The sequence below is a fragment of the Halichoeres trimaculatus genome, unplaced genomic scaffold (assembly GCF_033239565.1).
Source record: "Halichoeres trimaculatus isolate MK-OKI-2021-1 unplaced genomic scaffold, fHalTri1.1 fHalTri1_scaffold_8, whole genome shotgun sequence".
Classification (NCBI taxonomy): domain Eukaryota; kingdom Metazoa; phylum Chordata; class Actinopteri; order Labriformes; family Labridae; genus Halichoeres; species Halichoeres trimaculatus.
The window spans coordinates 38,003,938-38,022,714 of record NW_027437186.1 but is presented as its reverse complement, the minus strand read 5'-3'; the positions used below and the strand labels follow the sequence as shown (position 1 = coordinate 38,022,714).

The following is an 18,777-nucleotide window of genomic DNA, read 5'->3' as shown; positions in this document are numbered from 1 at the left end:
ATCTGAGGACATTCCTGCAGCCGAGCCGTCAGATGCCATCACAGTGGACAGGAACCTGTCAGCGGTGAAGCTGCTGGTTAGCTCGCTACATGCTGCTGCAGCCATGACAGTCTCCTTAATGAAGCGCAGTCCCAGGGGGCTGCTAATGGGGGCTAATTGCTGCTGGGCCAGAGGGGTGGAGGTTAGACAGGGACAGATGTAGCAGTCTGCCTCTAGCAGGCACCATGTAGCAGGCAGCTGGCCCGTGTGCCGCTGTGTGTGCTCGTGTTTATATGAGCGTGTGTGTGTGTGTGTGTGTGTGTTGGACCCGTGAGGCGGAACAGATGGTCTCAGTGAGCACAGCCAGGCTAACAACAGGTTGGGGGTCCGCAGAGTGAAAAGGCTGCGACATGAACAACAGCAGGACAAAGTAGTAACACTCAGCAGGGGGTCGATGTGAGTGTGAGCGTCTGCTTAAGGATGCAACTTCAAACAGCCTCTACAGCAAGTGTGTGTGAGTGTGTGTGTGTGAGAGTGTGTGTGACAGGGCTGTAAACAGAGAAAGTCTGAGCTGGTAGATTGATGACCTGCCTTTGTTCCCTTTCTTTAACCACTGACTACCTGCTCCACTTATCCCTTTTCTCTGGGAGTGAGAGCAGGACAAAAGCCTCCAGGAGGACTCTCCTCTGGGAACAGGCTCATCAGTTTCATCTGATCCAAATCCTCAGACGCTGCTTTACGTCTCTTTGGGTGTTTGTTTACCTAAACCAAGGGTCTTCAACCTCATATGGCTTTTTGAAGCTTTAAAAAATATTACTGAAATAAAGAATAGTTATTTTTCTTCCCGAGGGTATTGATGATTAAAGACACTGACACTAAATAAAATACTGCGTTAACATTTAGTTGAACTAAATCTTCATCCCATCTGTCAATAAAGCCTGCCACCGCTCTACTTCACCTCCTACAACATCAACAGCCCACCAACTTTCCATGCACCTGTGGCTAACTTAAGTTTTACAGCCCTGGGAAGATAACTACATCTACAAAAAGACTCATCTGGAAGAAAATACTGATTTTAATTCTGTGTGGATGGATTCATTTCACTGACAACTTCAAATACATGCTTGAGATGTGGCAAAACAAGAGCAAACAACAAATGATAATTCGACGAACATGATCAATGTAATCACCTTAAAGTATTCTTACAAAAATTTTTGCAAATTTTAGAATTTCATTCTTTTAATTATTTAAATGTGTCATTTTTACAAATTTTTGATTTTATTTTATTTGCTGTAGATTTTTTTAAATTTCATAAATTTTGATTCTTTTTGCAATTTTTTTGAAATTTCACTTTTTTCCATTTGTCAATTTTCTTAATTTTATAAAATGTACAAAAAACTGTGCAAACTTTTTTTAAATGTGACTTTTTTTTCCAATTTTTGGATTATTTTTTAATTTGTTGCAAATTTTTGAAATTTCATACATTTTGATTTTTTTGTTATTTTTTTATTTAAATTTCACTTTTTTTCTATTTGTCTTTTTTTTATGAAACTTAAAAAAAATCTTTGCAAATTTATTGAATTTCATTTTTTTATTATTTAAATGTGTCATTTTTACAATTTTTTTGATTATTTTTTAATTTGTTGCAAATTTTTGAAAATACAAAATTTTTAATTTTTTCTGTTTGTCAAAATCTTAATTTTATGAAACTTAGAAAAAACTTTGCAAATTTATTGTATTTTGTTCTTTTTTGTGACTTTTTTTTTACAATTTTTTTTTACAATTTTTTGATTATTTTTTAATTGGTTGCAAATCTTTGAAATTACATTTTTTTTTATTTTTTTGCAATTGCTTTGCATTTTTTTTCTAATTGTCATTTTTTTCAATTTGATAAAACTTTTACAAAAAACTGCAACTTTTTAAAATTTCAGGTTTTTACAAAATAACTATTTTATTTATCATTCTTTTGAAATTTCAATTTTGTGAAAGATTTGTGAGATTTTTAGATTTTTTGCGACTGTTTGCAATTTTTGGCACTTCTAATTTTTTTTAAATTTTAATTTAAAAAAATTAAGGCATCACATGTACATTTTTCTAAACTTTAACAACTTCTCTTTTAGATAATTAGTCACTAGATTTTATACATTTCATAGTGGTTATTGTGGAGATAAAGTAGATGTTGTGGCTCCTGAATGACTTTAATCCAGGTGAGCTGAGGAAAAATGGCTCCTTTGAAAGTAAAGGTTGCAGACTCTTGCCCAGGTCAGATCAAATCCATTTTTTTTGGCTTTATTTAGTGCTGTTATGAGTTAACGTTGACGTACCTTTGTGCTATTTTACTCAAAATTACACAAAAAGGAGGAACTGGGAGTTCACACAAGCAGCTTCACACACTTATGAGCCTTTTGTGGAGCTGCCCCATTAAAAACAGACAAGTCTGTCCTTTGCAATTAAAAGAAACACAATTAAAATGATCAATATTTCATATAAATTGGAAACTATTCACAAAAGCTTAAATTTCATGTTTGTTTTGAAAATATGATCTGTTAAAGTGTCTGTGTTACTCTTTAGCGCCACTGTAACTTGATCTGATGGCAAGGCAAAGGTTTCCCCTGGATGTCCTCCTGTTTCTACCTTCAGAGTCTGTATCTGAAGCGATGAATAACTCACTAAAACAGCTGCTTTTATCCTGATCTGGCGACATCAGATAAAGAGGAAGTATGCAGCCTGGAGTTTGGTCGGGGTCACACGTGGAGTGGAGGAATGTGGGGCGCTGGTGCTGCTTTAATTTGTCCGGTGAACCTCACGCTCACATTCTCTGCTCAGCACGTCTCTGAACCCTCAGGACAGGGACGCCACAGAGGAGAGTCAGACAAACACTAAGCAGGTTAAAACAGCTCTGACGCTCACACTCCTGGCATTTCAGACCTGAAAACATCCAAAGAGTCGGTGCCATCTCAGGAGGAGAAGCGTCCTGGAGGCTTGCTGATACACGCAGGTCCAGACACCCAGACAAACACAGGCGTACCTCAGGCCTGGCCACGCGTTACACGCCACGCTCCTAAACTTTCTGAATCAAAGGGTAAAAACTAAAGAGCAGCTGCAGATGCTGCCATGGACACCCCAAAGATCATAAATGTGTCAAACACAGAGCCAAATGTCACTCAGCGTGTCCACATCACGGCTCGTGGGTGGTAAAAAGAGGGCAGCCGAGGTCATACGGAGGGTTTCATACACCGTTACCTCACCATAAAGACACCACAGAGTTTAACGCCTCCACCCAGAATCACAACACGCTGCAGAATCAGTCCTCCACCTCAAACTCACTTTAATCCTCTGGCTTTAAAACCTGTTATCACCTGCAGAATCCTCAGAGACTCATTTTCTTTTTCCTCGTCTGTTTCTGCTCACTCTGCACGCTCTGACACGTCTGACTGCTCTCCGTCCTCATGCTTGAACTTCACCTTGTAACTGCGGCCCAAGATATGACAAAAATGTCGATTATAATGTCTGAGCTGCTCCGAAAAACAGCTCAGCAGCTCTGAGGCTGCGGTGAGATCACACATGAGTAATTACTGGAGCAGTCAGCGCCAAAAAATGGCAAAAACATCCTCAGAGAGCGTGCAGCCTGAAACTCGCTGCTCTGGGGATGAGACATCACGTTAGGGCTCTCAGTCCTTCTCGTAAACGTATAAAGATATTAAAGTTTGATTCAGGGTTTACTCTGAGAGCTGGTGCAGAGAAACTGGGTTTGTCTTGTTTTGTCTGGGAGAGCTCAGTTTTTCTGACGCTCTATGATTCTCTGAGTTTATCATCCTGGATCGTTCATGCCTCATTTACTGAATTCCTGAACTGACGGCTATCTGATGACGACTGAAATTCCCAAGAAAACCACAGAAAATGGAAAACCAGAGGATGATGCAGTGATACCACCTCTCTCATTTCAGCGAAGAATGGGGTCTCCAACTCAAATCTACAAGCGTCTTCATCTACATTTTCAATTCCCCAAAGTTTACGCTTTGGCAAACTGAAGAGAAAGTGAAAAGCTAAAGTGAGTGAAGCCAGAAAACAGTTTGTGGGATTTTTAACAACAGTGCAACACAAATAGCTTTTCTGGTTCCAATACTGACACCTATGGATTGGTGCCGTTCATATTTTTGCATATTGCTAGTCATGTAACTTTTTCGTCTCTTTTTCGTCATCTCTGTATTTGGAGTGGATCATCACTTTGTTTGGCTCATTTGTTGGTCATGGACACCAAACTTTTTGTGTCTTCAGTGATATTTTTACTACTTTTTCTCCTGTGTTTGTCTGGAGATCCTACATGTAACCATGGCTGCATTGTTTACATGTGAACTCAGCTGTTAGCAGCCTGTAGCATGTCAGTGCTAACTGGTGCTAGGCCAGATGTTTCCCACAAGGTGAGGAGAAGGAGGTGAGGGCGACGTGCTGGTTCTCAGGTGTGAGCTAAGAAGTGACGACATGGACCTGTCCTTCCATCCATCATTATTGGGAACGTAAGATCTATCTCCAATAAGATGGACGAGCTAGCTGTGCTAACCCAGCAACAGAGGGAATACCAGAAGGCAGAGTAGCATCATGCTATCCACAGACATGGCTAACAGAGCTAACAGCAGACACCAAGGCCACATGTGAAGAGCTTCACCTGCTGTGAGCAGACAGGATCCAGGAGACAGAGACTGAACAGACTGCTGAAGAAGCTCAGTCCTGGACCCTGTGGAGGTGGAGGCTGGCTGACTGGACAATGATGGACAAGCTGTCAGCATCTGTTTTACTATGGAGCTTTTTACACTTTCTATACACTTTCTGACTTTGGTTTTCTTGATTGATGCTGTGACTTCAATTTCGTTGTACTTGTTACAATGACAATAAAGTTCTAGTCTATTTAACGATTCCTGATACTTTGCCATCGTTATTGGTGCTCAACGGTTCCAGTTTTCAGTACTTTAGTGTGTTTATGTGGTGAGAAATATTAATTGGGTTAATAATAAAATCACAAAGTTTTTCAATTTAACACATGTATTTCTAGACATATAAACTTGTAATGCTGCGTTCATGTCCAGCATGGAAAATCTCCTACTCTTCCACTGCCTCAGTCACAAGGATGCGTTCAGGTACCTAAACATGGTACCGTTTGATTTCATATGAACCGGTCCTACAGATGGAATTTGGTCAGTACCTCTGGGGCCGTTAAAACGACAACAGTTTTAGGCTGAAACACAAAAGTTTTGTTGCGTTTCGGCCAACCATAAACGCAAACTTTGAAAACGGCCTCCGGAGTGGGGTTTTTCTGAAACGCTGCCGACACCATTGCCATTTTTCAGTGGAAACGCTGACGTCACACTCCTCTTCAGTCCCGTTGTTACGATCATGGTGATATACCGTGTTGATCTTGTTCTGCTCAATCTGCTGAATCTGTGACTGTCTTTAACTAAATGAGCATCTGTTTACACCAGATGATCGGCCCAACTCTACTTCAGAGGAGATCTACCAAGAGCTGCTTCAGGACATGACAGTTACAGCACCACCTACAGGCCTGGCATGCTCACTACAGCATTTTCAGTCCCTCTACGTTTCTGTGTAAACAGATTTTTCTCTGTGTTTCAGCATTTCCAGATGAAACGTTGTCGTGTAAATGGGGCTCATAAAAGTACCTAATTCAGCAACCATCTCTACTGATACCTGGACTTTGGGCACTGACTAATACTAGTAACAGTCTGATACCAGTGTTAAATAATAAAGCCAAAAAATGAGTAAACAGAATTACTAAAGTTAATACTTATTCAGACTATGGAATATTTAAATATTTAGCAGCAAAACAAAGCTTCAGAATGAAAAAACAAGTTCTTTTCAACTGCAAACTTTTTACCCTGTGGACTGGTGATGCAGCAAAAAAAACAAAAAACAAAGAGTGCATCAGAGGAAACAAGTCAAATCAAGAAGCCAGGAGCCGGTAAATAAAAAAAAAAAGGTAAAGAGCTGTTTGCCTGGATCAGCACCATGGATCAGCCCTCTTCCTGATACTGATCCAGCTATAAGGAGAATCAACACTCGATACCAGGATCAATCTCTAAATAAACATGACTGACAAAGTGTTAAACAGAAGACTCTTCAAACCTCATCACATCTAGTGCTCAGAGGTCAAACTCCCTGTAATCTGACTCCAAGCTTGCAGTCTCTATAGGCTGTCCAGGATGCTATGAGCTCAGTGAAGATGGAGAAAATAATAGAGTTTAACAGGATGACCGTGCAGGCCTCAGTGAACCGCTGAGCTGAGGCGCAGCAGCTGCAGCTGTATCCGCAGGCGTCATCAGCCTGAAACCCTATCCATCCTGCTCGCCCTGCCCACATCCCGTGAGTGCTGCTCTGCCTGCTTGCCCCTCCACTGTGGACCGGAGGAAAGAAACGAAAAGAAAAGAAAAGAAAGGAAAAGAAAGGAAGGCAAAAGCTCTTTTGTCTGAAAAGTCACCTCACTTCAAAAACAAATCAAGAAACGTTTACGCAAAGTCACTTTGAGATGAACAATGAGGGTTAAAATGAGTTTGAGTGACTAATCAGCGGAGAAATCCCTCAAAACAGAAAACACAGTTTCATTCACGGCCTGCTTTGTGTTAAAGTGTTGTAATAAGAGTCAGTTTCACACTTTCAGAGGCTCAGACTTTCTGCTTTTACCACCGACAGCCCGGATCTGACTGATGCGCTCCGCGTTTCCAAACAACGGGGCGGTTGCATGGCAATGCGCAGCGAGGAGAAAGTAACAAAGCCATAAATAATATCGGACACTCACTTGTCGAGGACAAAATAGAGGTCGAAAGCTCCCTGACATGATCTCTCCTCCTCCTCCTGTTGCTCTCCTTTCACCGAGACACCGAGGAGGAAAATTCCCAGCAGAGCCACAGCGAGCAACACGCGAGTCTGAGCCCACGCCATCTTTCCCGGTTCTCTGCTGACTTCTCCAACGCCGTGACACGCCAAGACCTTCACATTTTATCCCATCCAGCAGTTTCTGAGTCGATGCTGCGCTGGAGACGTGTTGTTTTCACGGTTTGCCCTGCTAGGCTCGGAGCTTTCAGCAGACAGCAGGGTGGTTCAGCTGGAGCCGGGCTCTCCAACTCTTCTTTCTGCTCAGGAGAAAAAAAAAACAGCACCGAGGCAGAGCAGGATGGAGGAGAGGAGCGACACCCGAGGAGAGACACAAAACTCCAGTGTTACCCTGACAAACACAAAGAGGAGTGAGAGGATCTGCTCAGGCTCAGGGAATTTCCCACAGAAACATCAAACTACCTCAGACCGAAGACATGACTCAGTCCTTCGTGTTTGTCCGAGTCACTGGACGAGTTTAATGCCCAACATGTTTGATTTTTAAAACCATTCCTGGTTAATGAACCACATATTTTATAAATATCAGTTTCCTCTTGTTTTGAATAAAAGAAGTTTGGTTATTCATGTGACTTCAGATTTTGTCCTTAGAAAAACTGGATTAAATCTCTGCCTGATGATATTCAACCCTTAAACGCCCTCCAGCAAAAACAGACTCATTGTGCCTGAAACCCTCTGTAAAAGTGCTCCTGAGACTGTCAATAGGCATGAGTCCTGACAATAGGCATTATAATGTGAAAAAAAAATCTCAAAAAATAAAAATAAATGAAAATAAATATTTAAAAGAAAAATTAAAATTATCACCTAACATTTTAATGTAAAAAAATCAGTAATACATAAAAACATTATAATAAATATTTTTTGAAAATCCTAAAAAAAACACCTACCATTGTAATGTAAAAAAGAAAAATCACTAATAAATAATGAATAATACTAAATATTTTTAAAAAAATCCTTACACATACCACCTAACATCGTAAATAAAAAAAAAAAAGATAATAATAAAAATTAAAAAACTAAAAATAACCACATAACATTGTAATATAAAAATTATAAAAATGATAAAAATTAGAAAAAATATATTGAAAATAAAGTCAACAAATGTCGTAATGTGAAAATAATCACTAAAAATAAATCACTTAAAAAAGAAATAAAAGATAAATATTTTAAAAAAAAAACCAACATTGTATTATTAAAAAAAAAAATCACTAATAAATAAATTAATATTAAAACACGCCAAACATGGTAATGTGGAAAAAATAAAAAAATAAACCACAAAATTAATAAAAAATAATACATAAATAAAAATGTATATAATAGAATACAATCACTTTTCATCGTTATGTGGAAACAAATTGCAAAAAAATAGTATATAAAAATAAATAAATAAATAAATAAACTAAAAAGTAACAAACACCTAACATTGTGAAATGGAAAAAATCACCACATAAATAAATAAAGAAAAACGTCTAACATTGTTATGTGAAGAAATAAAAAAAATAAATAAAAGATTAATAACTTAAAAAAAATACATACATTAAAAAGTATTGAATAGAATTAAATCACATTTTATTGTAATGGTGAAAAAATCATTAAATAAATAAAATAAAATAAAATAAAATAAAATTATATTGTGATATTTAACGAAAAAACGCCAAAAAGATATAAATAAATAAATAAATAAATAAATAAATAAATAAATAAATAAATAAATATTTTATCTTTATAAAATCTAATGTTTCAGAGATGTTGTATCCACACTAAATAAACCATCCCCCCTCCCTCCCTGATGTGGTGGCTCTCTGACCAGGCTGTTGGATCTTAAGCTTTAATGTGCTCCAGCTTTCTCATTACGCAGAGTTGGCTCCATCAGCAGCAGGACATTTATCCAGTCCGGAGCTTTGATGCAGAATAATCCATTAAATGCTCATTAGACAGAAACATTTACTTTATGAATTATGCATTTAGCCGGTGGCAAACCCAGACCACCCTGCCTCACACTGAGGAAAGTGGCCAATTTTACTATTTCCCTTTGCCCACACGAGCCAGTGAAATACATACCACTGCTTATCTGGAGTGTGGGTGGTTTTATTGTTTCCAGAAAGATTTTTAGAGACTGTTTCTGGTTTCCAAAGCGTGTAAAGACAAGTAGGTCTGATTATCTGTGGGGCTGCTAACTGTGTGTGTGAGGTCTGCTACAGATACTGTGGTGATCAAGGCCCTGATGGTGGATTCTTACACAGGTCAGATTGTAGGAATCACACGTTTTAATCTGTGTCTTTGTTCCTGGATTAACATCATATCTTCATAAATACCACGTGATTCCACCAAATTAGCTTCTACATCCCTCTTCTTCAGAGAGAGGACAGTAAACCAGAGCCTGAGACAATCAGCCAAATTCATGGAGTGTGTACGCGCGTGTGTGTCCGTGAGCGCGCACGTGTTTACATCAATGCGCCACGCTTCAGTGCGCTCCGTGAGGGGGATAAGTGGGAGTGGGAGAGCGCAGGGAGGACAGTACGGAGCGAGAAGCAGCCGGAGAAGTAACTCCTCAGCACGAAGCGAAGGCAGCGACGAGCACCTGCTGCAAGGCACCGACGCACGGCACCAGCTGCTCCAATGTCCGGCAGGTAGGTCCACATCCAGATGAAGCGCAGTGTTTTTACACCAGGGTGCATCGTTTTTCATCAGCTGGAACCTTCAGCTCATCTCTCTTTAGATTTTAAACTCCTGAGACCCTTCACTTTTTTTTAATCAGAGAGGAAAACAGAAACGTGTGTCTCCTCATCTTTTTTTTTTAGTGATGCTGTGAATCCACCAGGGAAAGCACACGCTGAACTTCTCCTGCGTACAGAGCAGGCAGTTGGCTGCGCGGCAGATGGGGAGACAAAAGGAGAAACCGACTGAAAAACTGAGACAAAGGACGTTAGAAATCGTTTCGCCTCGGCACCGACTGCCTCTGTTTCTCTGTTTGATTTGGAGATTTTATCAGTTTAAATCGTGAGATTAAATTTGGTGTCTTATCTGATATTTTTGTCGACATTGCATGGAAGGAGATCTAACGGGAGATGAAAGCATCAGCTAACAGTAGACCTCTCCAACGCGCGTTTTATTCTGCTCAGTGTTTGCTTTAAGAATAATTTAGCTAAAAAGTATTTTTTAATCAGTGTTTCTCGTTTTAAAGCTGATGTTAGGCCCTAACCCTGACCGCGTTTCCTCCTTTTCCTTCAAATATCAGACGAACCTCATTCCATCCACAGCAGCTTCTAATCCATCCTCATCTCCTTCTTCCAGTCTAATGATGGATCACTCCTTCCTGCCTCGGTCCATCTGGACCGGTGACAGTAAATTCCTGCAGCCTCCAGCGGATCTGTTCACCAGCGTGGTCGTTACGCGCAGCATCCCCGCAGGCACCTGCTTCGGCCCCTGTTTGCTCCAAAACACTTTCTACGACACGATCGCCTTCATAGCGCAGAAATCCTGCGACAAGAGGAGCAAGTCCTACGTGTTCCGGGTGAGTGGTCCTGGGTCTGAAGAGCTGAGCGTGGATCAGTTGTTTCCGGCAGCTTTTAATGTCCCTGAACACCTCATGATGGGCACAGATAGACGCGGGAAATTCATGCATTTAAATAATTCTTTACTTTTTCACTTTAATGTTTTTTTTTCTGTTTTCCTGCTTTGAATTTTATTATTTTGTATTAAATGAAAACGTGGCATCAATAAAATCAACACAGCCAGACTCAAAATTAAAAAAAAAGTTTTATTTTCTGCCAAGGATCCCTCTTTTGAAGGAATAAAATATATTTAAACCTGATGTATTGATGATTCTCCTCCGCAGGTGGACCCTGAGGCCATGCGTAACTCCGCGCTGGTGCTGTCCTGGCTCAGGCTCGTCCAGGCCGCGCGTAACGGAGAGGAGCAGAACACAGAGGCCTTCCTGAAAGCGGGTCAGCTGTACGTGAGGACCATCCGGGACATCAGGCAAGAGGAGGAGCTGCTGGTGTGGTACGACCAGGAGCTGTCTCACCTGCTGGGCTTCACGGAAATGACCAAAAGCTCAAGTGAAGGTGAGTCAGAGACGAGAGAGACACCCAGGGTGGATCTCTGTGACTCCTCCAAACCTCTGTGGGAGTATTTGTTCTCATTTCGTGTGATTCTTGTCTCTTTCAGACTTTAAATGTGGAAGGTGTCTCCAGGTCTTCAGGAACGAGTACCCCTTCCTGGCCCACTGCCGGTTTCTCTGCACTCAAGTCAAGAGTGACACCTACAGCCGCGAAGCCTACGAGCACAAGCAGGTGGAGCTGAAGAGGCAGCACCGGGTGACGGATTTCCACAACATCGCCAGAGACCTGGAGCACAAGAGATCCAGCAGCAGCAGCAGCAGCAGTCAGGAGGACGCGGAGATTTTCCCAAAGAGGAGGAAATATGAGGAGAGCCTCAGCCCCAGGGGGCGGAAAGCGGTTCTCCTGGAGAAAACGAATATTTCCAACGATGATAACATCTCACAGCTGAGCAGGGGCTACGAGCAGGCAGCGGGAGACGCGTCCTCTTCTGCTGGGAAGGCTGAGAAGATGAAGCCGGATCATGTGGGATGTAAGGATGCGGAAGCAGGGGACGCCAAAGGGACTTTTACGCACGGCAGAGAGGCTGAGGAGACAGGGGGGAGCTCTGCGCAGCGCTCCAGCAGCGTCAGCGCCTTCTCTCTGGTGGTGTCCAGCAGCCAGGGCGGGCAGAAGAGCGCGTTTTGTAAACCCAGTAAGAGAGCCTCCCCTGCGGAGCCTCAGGCGTGCGCCAGCAGCGCGCCAACAGCCCCCTCTAGCCGAGCAGAGGAGATGTCAGACCCCTTCCCCTCCAGGACTGTGGTGGGGTACAGCAACCTGATGGCGTCCAGCATGCTGCGGACGGACCTACAGGCTGGGCCCTCCCCTGTCGCTCTAAACAACGCGTTTCACTACGCCCCAGAGCACTGGTCCCGGAACATCGGGGTCCAGCTGCAGACCACGTCGTCCCTCACCATCCTGCCTCCGACTTTCACCTCCTTCGGGGTCTCTGTGCAGAACTGGTGCGCCAAGTGCAACCTGTCCTTCCGCATGACCTCTGACCTCGTCTTCCACATGCGCTCTCACCACAAGAAGGAGTTCGCTGCGGAGTCCCAGGTGAGGAAGAGGAGGGAGGAGAAACTCACCTGTCCGATCTGCCACGAGTACTTCAGGGAGCGGCACCACCTGTCGAGACACATGACCTCCCATAACTGAGACCAGGAGGACTCACAGGACTTTATTTATTCCTCAGCTGATGCTCATGTTGAACAGAGTCCGGATCCTCAGAGACGCTCTGGTGATGAATGTAGTGAACACCAGCCTGTCCGCTAGATGGCGGTAGAGACCTGGGTGTGAGCTGGTGATGACTTTGTGCCTTAAGGAGCTGAGGAGGAAACAGACTGAGGGCTCTGAAGCACAGCTCATGATTGTCACAGACCTCTCCTCTAATTTATCAGCTTCTCTCTGCTCCGATGGGAACGACGAGACATGGACTGAGTGTGTTTGCACTTTGGTTCTCAACTCTTAAAATGTGAAAAAGAAACAGACGTGTTGAGTTTTTCTTCATCATCTAAAGAAAGGGCATTGTCAGTCTGATTCAGAGTTTACTTTTTAATCCTCGGTCCTGGAAGAGTCCAGAGAGGTTGGGTGTGAGCCCACAGGAGGATTGTGCTCATGTGAGAGCAAAGGGGTCAGGATTAGGTGTGGACACCAAGTTCCTGTGTCACTAAACTCCTTATCGGTGGAGATGAAATAAAAAAACAGGTTTAAACACTAAGAAGCAGTTTTCCAAACTTCCAATCCAACTTTATTTGTATCACACCGTTCAAAACAAAGTTACAGGATGATCAACAATGAAATACAAAACAGTTAAGATCACATAAAACAATGTAAGAGAAGTTTAAGTCAATAAAAAGTAATACTTTAAAAGTGGGTTTTAGGAAGAGGTTTCACTGAGTTTGTCTGAGATCCTCTGTGTGACCGGTCTGGATCTTTGTACCAGTATCAGCCCGACCAATGAGGGCTTTAAAAACAAGCAGGAAAATCTGAAATCAAAAACTCAGAGGTCACGTGTCACCTCTGGACCAAGGTTATAATCGTTTTGGATTTGTCGTTGTCGTTAAGAGCGGGCATTCTAGTTTTTATTTAGTTTAGATTTTTGCAACAAGGCTTAGTTTCAGTTTAGTTTTAGTTTAGTTTCAGTTTAGTTTTAGTTTTTCATACCTTATTAACCTCGTGCAGGATTCAAAAAGCTCAGAGTAAATATTTTGTAATACTGTTTATTTTCCAACATAGAGCTCACTGCTCAGTCAATGCTGATACTGAACTGTTGGCTGCTGCCTTAAACACAAGAAAATAATATAAACTTAATATAAAAATATAAACATAGATTATATAAAAATAATATACATATAAATTATTTAAAAATTATATAAACATAAATTAGATAAAAATAATATAAACAGAAATTACACAAAAATAATCAAAACATTAGTTATCTAAATATAATGTTCACATAAATTATATAGAAAGTATATAAGTTATATAAAAAATAATATAAACATAAATTATACAAAAATATTGTAAACATAAATTACAAAAAAATAATATAAACATAAACATTATAAAAATAATGTTAACATAAATTGCATAAAAATAATATTACATAAATTTGATTAAAATAATATAAACATAAATTACACAAAAATTATATTAACATAAACTATATAAAAATAATGTTAACATAGATTATATAAAAATAACATTAACAAAAATTACATAAAAATAATATAAAAATTAATTTTATAAAAATATAAACATAAACTACATAAAAATAATATGAACATTAATTATATAAAATAATATAAACAAACTGTATAAAAATAATGTGACCATAAATTACATAGAAATGATAAAAACATAACTTATATAAAATAATATTAACATAAATTTGATCAAAATAATAAAAACATAAATTAAATAAAACAATATAATCTGTTTTTTAATAATGATAAACTTGGACTCTGTATCAATAAAGTCAGACTCAGATTAAATTAAACTATTACAGATGCTCTGATTCGTTGCTCCTCTACGTTTGGTCTCAGCACAGAGCACAGCCAGTCAGTGCAGGAAACAAACACGTCCCAGTACGTCACTATGATGGTGCCGTACGGCGCTGACAACTGCTGAAAACTGTGGTAAAACTGGTTGGGAAAATGTGTCAGATTAATTTAAATCCTAAAGGCTGTTAATATTGTCAGAAACGATAACGAAGGACATTTAGTCTTTAATTTTAGTTAGTTTCAGTTAGTTTTGTGAACACAAGATACAGTTTTAGTTCACTTATCGTTTTTGTTTTCTTTTCTAGTTTTTATTAGTTTGAGTTAACTGCTATGTATTTTAAATTTTAGTTTTTGTTTTTAATTTTGTTTTAGTGAACTGTTATAACCTTGGTCTGGACGTGCAGGTTAAAGCCTGGCAGCTGAGTTTTGAGTGTTTTTCAGTCTCAGATGTTCTGCCTCCTCTCTTCTTCCTCTCACAGCACAGAAACAAATTCATCTTACTGATCAGACGACCTCTCAAAGTCAAACCAAGTGACCGTTCATCAGTAAACCCTGACGGTGTCCACACGCTGCTCTGGATTCAGATCCTCCAGTTTTCTGAGGACATCAGAGCGTGTTACGTTTCTTAAACTCTGCAGACAGACAGAAAAAGCTGCTTCTGTTTCAGGTAAATGAGGCGGTTAGTCGGCCTGGAGTTCATGGGAAAGTCACGGCTCGGCTGAGTTCAGTCTCTGTAACGTCAGCAGAGACGGGAACTCGCCCACGCCGCTCTTCAAGGCTTTGGGGATGTGGACGGTTCCCTGGAAGTAAAACCTGAAAACTCAAAATACATTTCAGTTATTCCCATGTTTGATAACTGAAGATGATTTCTGACTATTTGTTTTGTTTTTTTGTTTCTTCCTTTTTTATGTCAAATAGGCTATCTTTATTAGATTCTCTGTTCCCGAGGTCGGTGGAGAGAAGGAAAAGACATTTTAGAGCACATTTTAAAAACAGTAAAGCTTGCCAAAGTGCTGCACAGTAAAAAATAAATAAATAAGTAAATAAGAACATCAATAAAACAAATAGACTGAATTAAAATAACACATAGAAACAAATAAGAGTAGATACAGAAAACTGAACAATTTCTGAACTAAAACAACTTCTTCATTCACACTACGAGGACAAAAGGAGAATACACTAAACTGTGATGGAGTAAAAACAGGAAAATGATGATGGCTTGGAAAGAGGAAGGAAAAGGAAGAATTACACCTTTAGATCTGATTATTTTCAGATAATGATGAAAAAATAAATAAAATAACTCAGCAGTTCATTGGTTTCCAGCCTCAGTACGTCAGGTATCTGTATGGAGGAAACAGGTTGGCAGATTTCATAAACAGTCTGAAGGAAACTTTCAGAGAGAATCTGATTTTCTCAAGTCTCACACTTTGTAAAATGTATTGGATCCATCTGTCGTGTGTGGACGAGGATGAAGGAGTCCAATTAAGAGGAATGAGCCTCGTTGGTTTTTCTTGCTTCTCTAAGAATAGGACTGAAACTTCAACTGAAAACACTCAAAACCCAGAGGGAGAAAATGAGCATTTCACAGGTCTCAATATATCAACGTACATCTTATAGAATAGAATAAGGCTTCAATTTCGTTGCAACAAGTACAACGAAATTGAAGTCCCAGCAGCAATCAAGAAAGCTCCATAGTAAAATAGCTGCTGACAGCTTGTCCATCATTGTCCAGTCAGCCAGCCTCCACCTCCACAGGGTCCAGGACTGAGCTTCTTCAGCAGTCTGTTCAGTCTCTGTCTCCTGGATCCTGTCTGCTCACAGCAGGTGAAGCTCTTCACATGTGGCCTTGGTGTCTGCTGTTAGCTCTGTTAGCCATGTCTGTGGATAGCATGATGCTACTCTGCCCTCTGGTATTCCCTCTGTTGCTGGGTTAGCACAGCTAGCTCGTCCATCTTATTGGAGATAGATCTTACATTACCAATAACGATGGATGGAAGGACAGGTCCATGTCGTCACTTCTTAGCTCACACCTGAGAACCAGCACGTCGTCCTCACCTCCTTCTCCTCACCTTGTGGGAAACATCCGGCCTAGCACCAGTTAGCATTGACATGCTACATGCTGCTAACAGCTGATTTCACATGTAAACAATGCAGCCATGGTTACATGTAGGATCTCCAGACAAACACAGGAGAAAAAGTAGTAAAAATATCACTGAAGACACAAAAAGTTTGGTGTCCATGACCAACAAATGAAACATACAAAGTAATGATCCACTCCAAATACAAAGATGACGAAAGAGAGAGCTGCTGCAACAGGCAGCCATAGCCAACAGGGCGGCGCCTAACAACTTACAGCCGAGCTGACAACTTCTCCAAGTTGTTGTTGGTGGTAGTTTGTCAGCAAAGGCTTTGAAAATGCAAAAAAAAAATGGATTAAAAACAAGTGTTTTTGTCTTATTTTTAGTAAAAATTGTCTTTTTTGACTTGATATGAGCCACATTCACCTGACAAACCCAGAAACACGTCTTATTTCAAGATGTTAGGAGAAAAAAATGAAAATCTGAAGTTCTTATAACAGGTAAAACTATCTGTCCGTGGGATAAGAAAAATTTGCTCGTCAGGTTTTTTTTTTGAATTAGAAATACTTCCTTAATACAAGAACATTTTTTCCTACACCACAGGCAGATTTTCTACTATAAAGACATTTTCTACTAAAAATAAGACCAAAGGAGATGGCAGCCAACCGTCTCGTGTTATCTTTTTTTAGAGCATGATATTAAAAAACAGGAATTATTTCTTCCCAGTAAAATATTTTGTCAGTTTCTCTCATTAACGCTGCTTTCGCTAACGCTACTTATCACACATTTCCCTCACATCCTGCAGGCCCGGTCGTTATTTTCCAATCAGATTTTTTCTTTCCAGCGAAACACCAAACCATAGCCAGAGTTATCCCGGGACACTTCCCACAGCGAGCTGGTAAATAAAGAGTTATTTTCTGACCACGTTCACCCTGAGGCTGTTTCAGTTTCCCAGTGAAAACTCCGTTTCTGGCTGGAAACAGGTTTGGAAACCTGTAAAGGTATTTTTCCCCTCAGTTATAATGGAGTGGGACAGTTTATAAAGTGAAATGCCCAGCGGTCGGTGTGATTAAAGAGGTGATTAAGAGGCACGGTGTCCGTCCATTAAAGCTCCATCCTGGTGGACGGAGCTGTTGGTCCTCGGAGCAGGAGGAGAAAGCTGCTTCAGCCCAGACACAGAAACTCTCTGTCGTCTCTTAAAGGCCGCGCTGCTCGCTGTAATTGAACAGTCATCATGTGGAAAAACTAATATTGTTCTTGGTTTCCCTCTCGGCTCGTTTGGTTCTGGCTTTTAGGCCCAGCGGGCTCCGAGCACCGGTCTGGACCCTGGTGGTTTCTGGGCTGGAGCTGACCTTTGTGGAGGCTCTCCTGTGACTGAGATCGTGGTTTACATGGGTTGGCTTTGTGAACGCAGACCAGGATCAGTCAGGAAAGGAGGGAAAAGAGAAAGAGCCAGACGACGTGAAGGTAAACTGTCCGTTAACACAAACATGACGTATAAAAACCTCGATCACAGTCATCAGAGACGCTTCAGCTCAGAGAGGACGAGTCAGTGAAAAGGCTGGCTGGAGCCAAAAAGTTTTACCTTCTTTTTCTAAATACAGGAAGTCATGTTTTCAGCTTTTCTCCCATCATCCTTTGCTCTCAGCCATCCATATTTAACCTGTTGGTGCTGTGTTACCGCTCATCATCATCATCGTTGCAGGCCACGCTCGTCACCTGCCTGTTTACACCAGGGGTGGGTAATAATATTGATGAATCGATGCATCGACTTGAAGTTTTAAAGTCCGACGTTTGGGTTGTTTTATTGCTCCAAAACGTAAACGTGCCATACCACATATGTTCACATGAAGCATGAAAATCGATAATCGAAGCATTTAAATCAATACGAAATCGACGAATCGAAACCTTAAGAATCAAAATCGGATTGAATCATGAGGTTTTTGGCAATAACCAGCCCTAGTTTAAACTCTCAGAACGATAAACGGTATTAAAAAAAACTCTTATAACTTCTACTATCAGGTGAAAATGACACTATTTGTTTGAAACATTACACACTGCTTTGTTTACCCCACTCTAAAAGCTTTAACCTTTTGTTTCACAAGATTAAAATATTTTCTGTCACTTTTTAACAGACAAGAAAACAAAATACTGAAAGATAGCCCCCCCAACAACTTGAATACAAAAGTCACAACACAACGGACGTTAAGAGGATGACTATCCCTAGGACACAAAAAGTTGTAAAAGTAAAGAAATTATCTTTTATTTTTTAAACTTCAGCTTTGATGAATACAGCTTTAATGCTAACGTTATCATGTGACTGATTCAGTTAAGTATAAGATGAAATATTACAGGTAAATGAAGAAATGCAGAGTTTTCATCTGATGTAATCAACTCCAGCTCGACCATGTTGGAGGCACTCTCACAATAGAATGGGATTGAGCTGGCAGGTATGTAGGATTAAAATGGTAAATTATCACTCAGTTTTTAGCTGCACTGGTCAGTTGAACCAAAACTACCAAATATTATCTCAGATGGGGGTGAGAGGCGCAAACAATTGTCTGAAGAACTGCGAACATCGTGACTCGGGCAGCTCCATCAGGATTTCCAAATATGTCATTAATCTCAACATTCGAGTCTGTTCACATCATCTGAAAAAAGTATTGAACACACCATGGAAAGGCTGTACACTTTGGACAGGAAATGCACCATACCACC

The 18,777-nt window shown here is 40.5% G+C and overlaps 2 protein-coding genes across 2 annotated transcripts in view; one reads left to right on the top strand and one right to left on the bottom strand.

Moving 5' to 3' along the window:
• antxr1d (ANTXR cell adhesion molecule 1d) overlaps positions 1-7,500 on the bottom strand; it is a 41,262-nt gene extending 33,762 nt beyond the window's left edge. Inside the window, exon 1 of the mRNA XM_074675789.1 lies at positions 6,788-7,500. Within this exon, the coding sequence (XP_074531890.1) occupies positions 6,788-6,930 (143 nt within the window). The 5' untranslated portion in view covers positions 6,931-7,500. The remainder of the gene's footprint in view (positions 1-6,787) is intronic.
• Positions 7,501-9,344: 1,844 nt separating this feature from the next.
• znf488 (zinc finger protein 488) lies at positions 9,345-12,785 on the top strand. Its single transcript, XM_074675790.1, has 4 exons — positions 9,345-9,509; positions 10,174-10,393; positions 10,718-10,946; positions 11,050-12,785. Exons 1-4 carry the CDS (start codon positions 9,499-9,501, stop codon positions 12,132-12,134), a joined length of 1,545 nt encoding a protein of 514 aa, XP_074531891.1. The 5' UTR covers positions 9,345-9,498; the 3' UTR covers positions 12,135-12,785.
• The last annotated feature ends 5,992 nt before the right edge of the window (positions 12,786-18,777 follow it).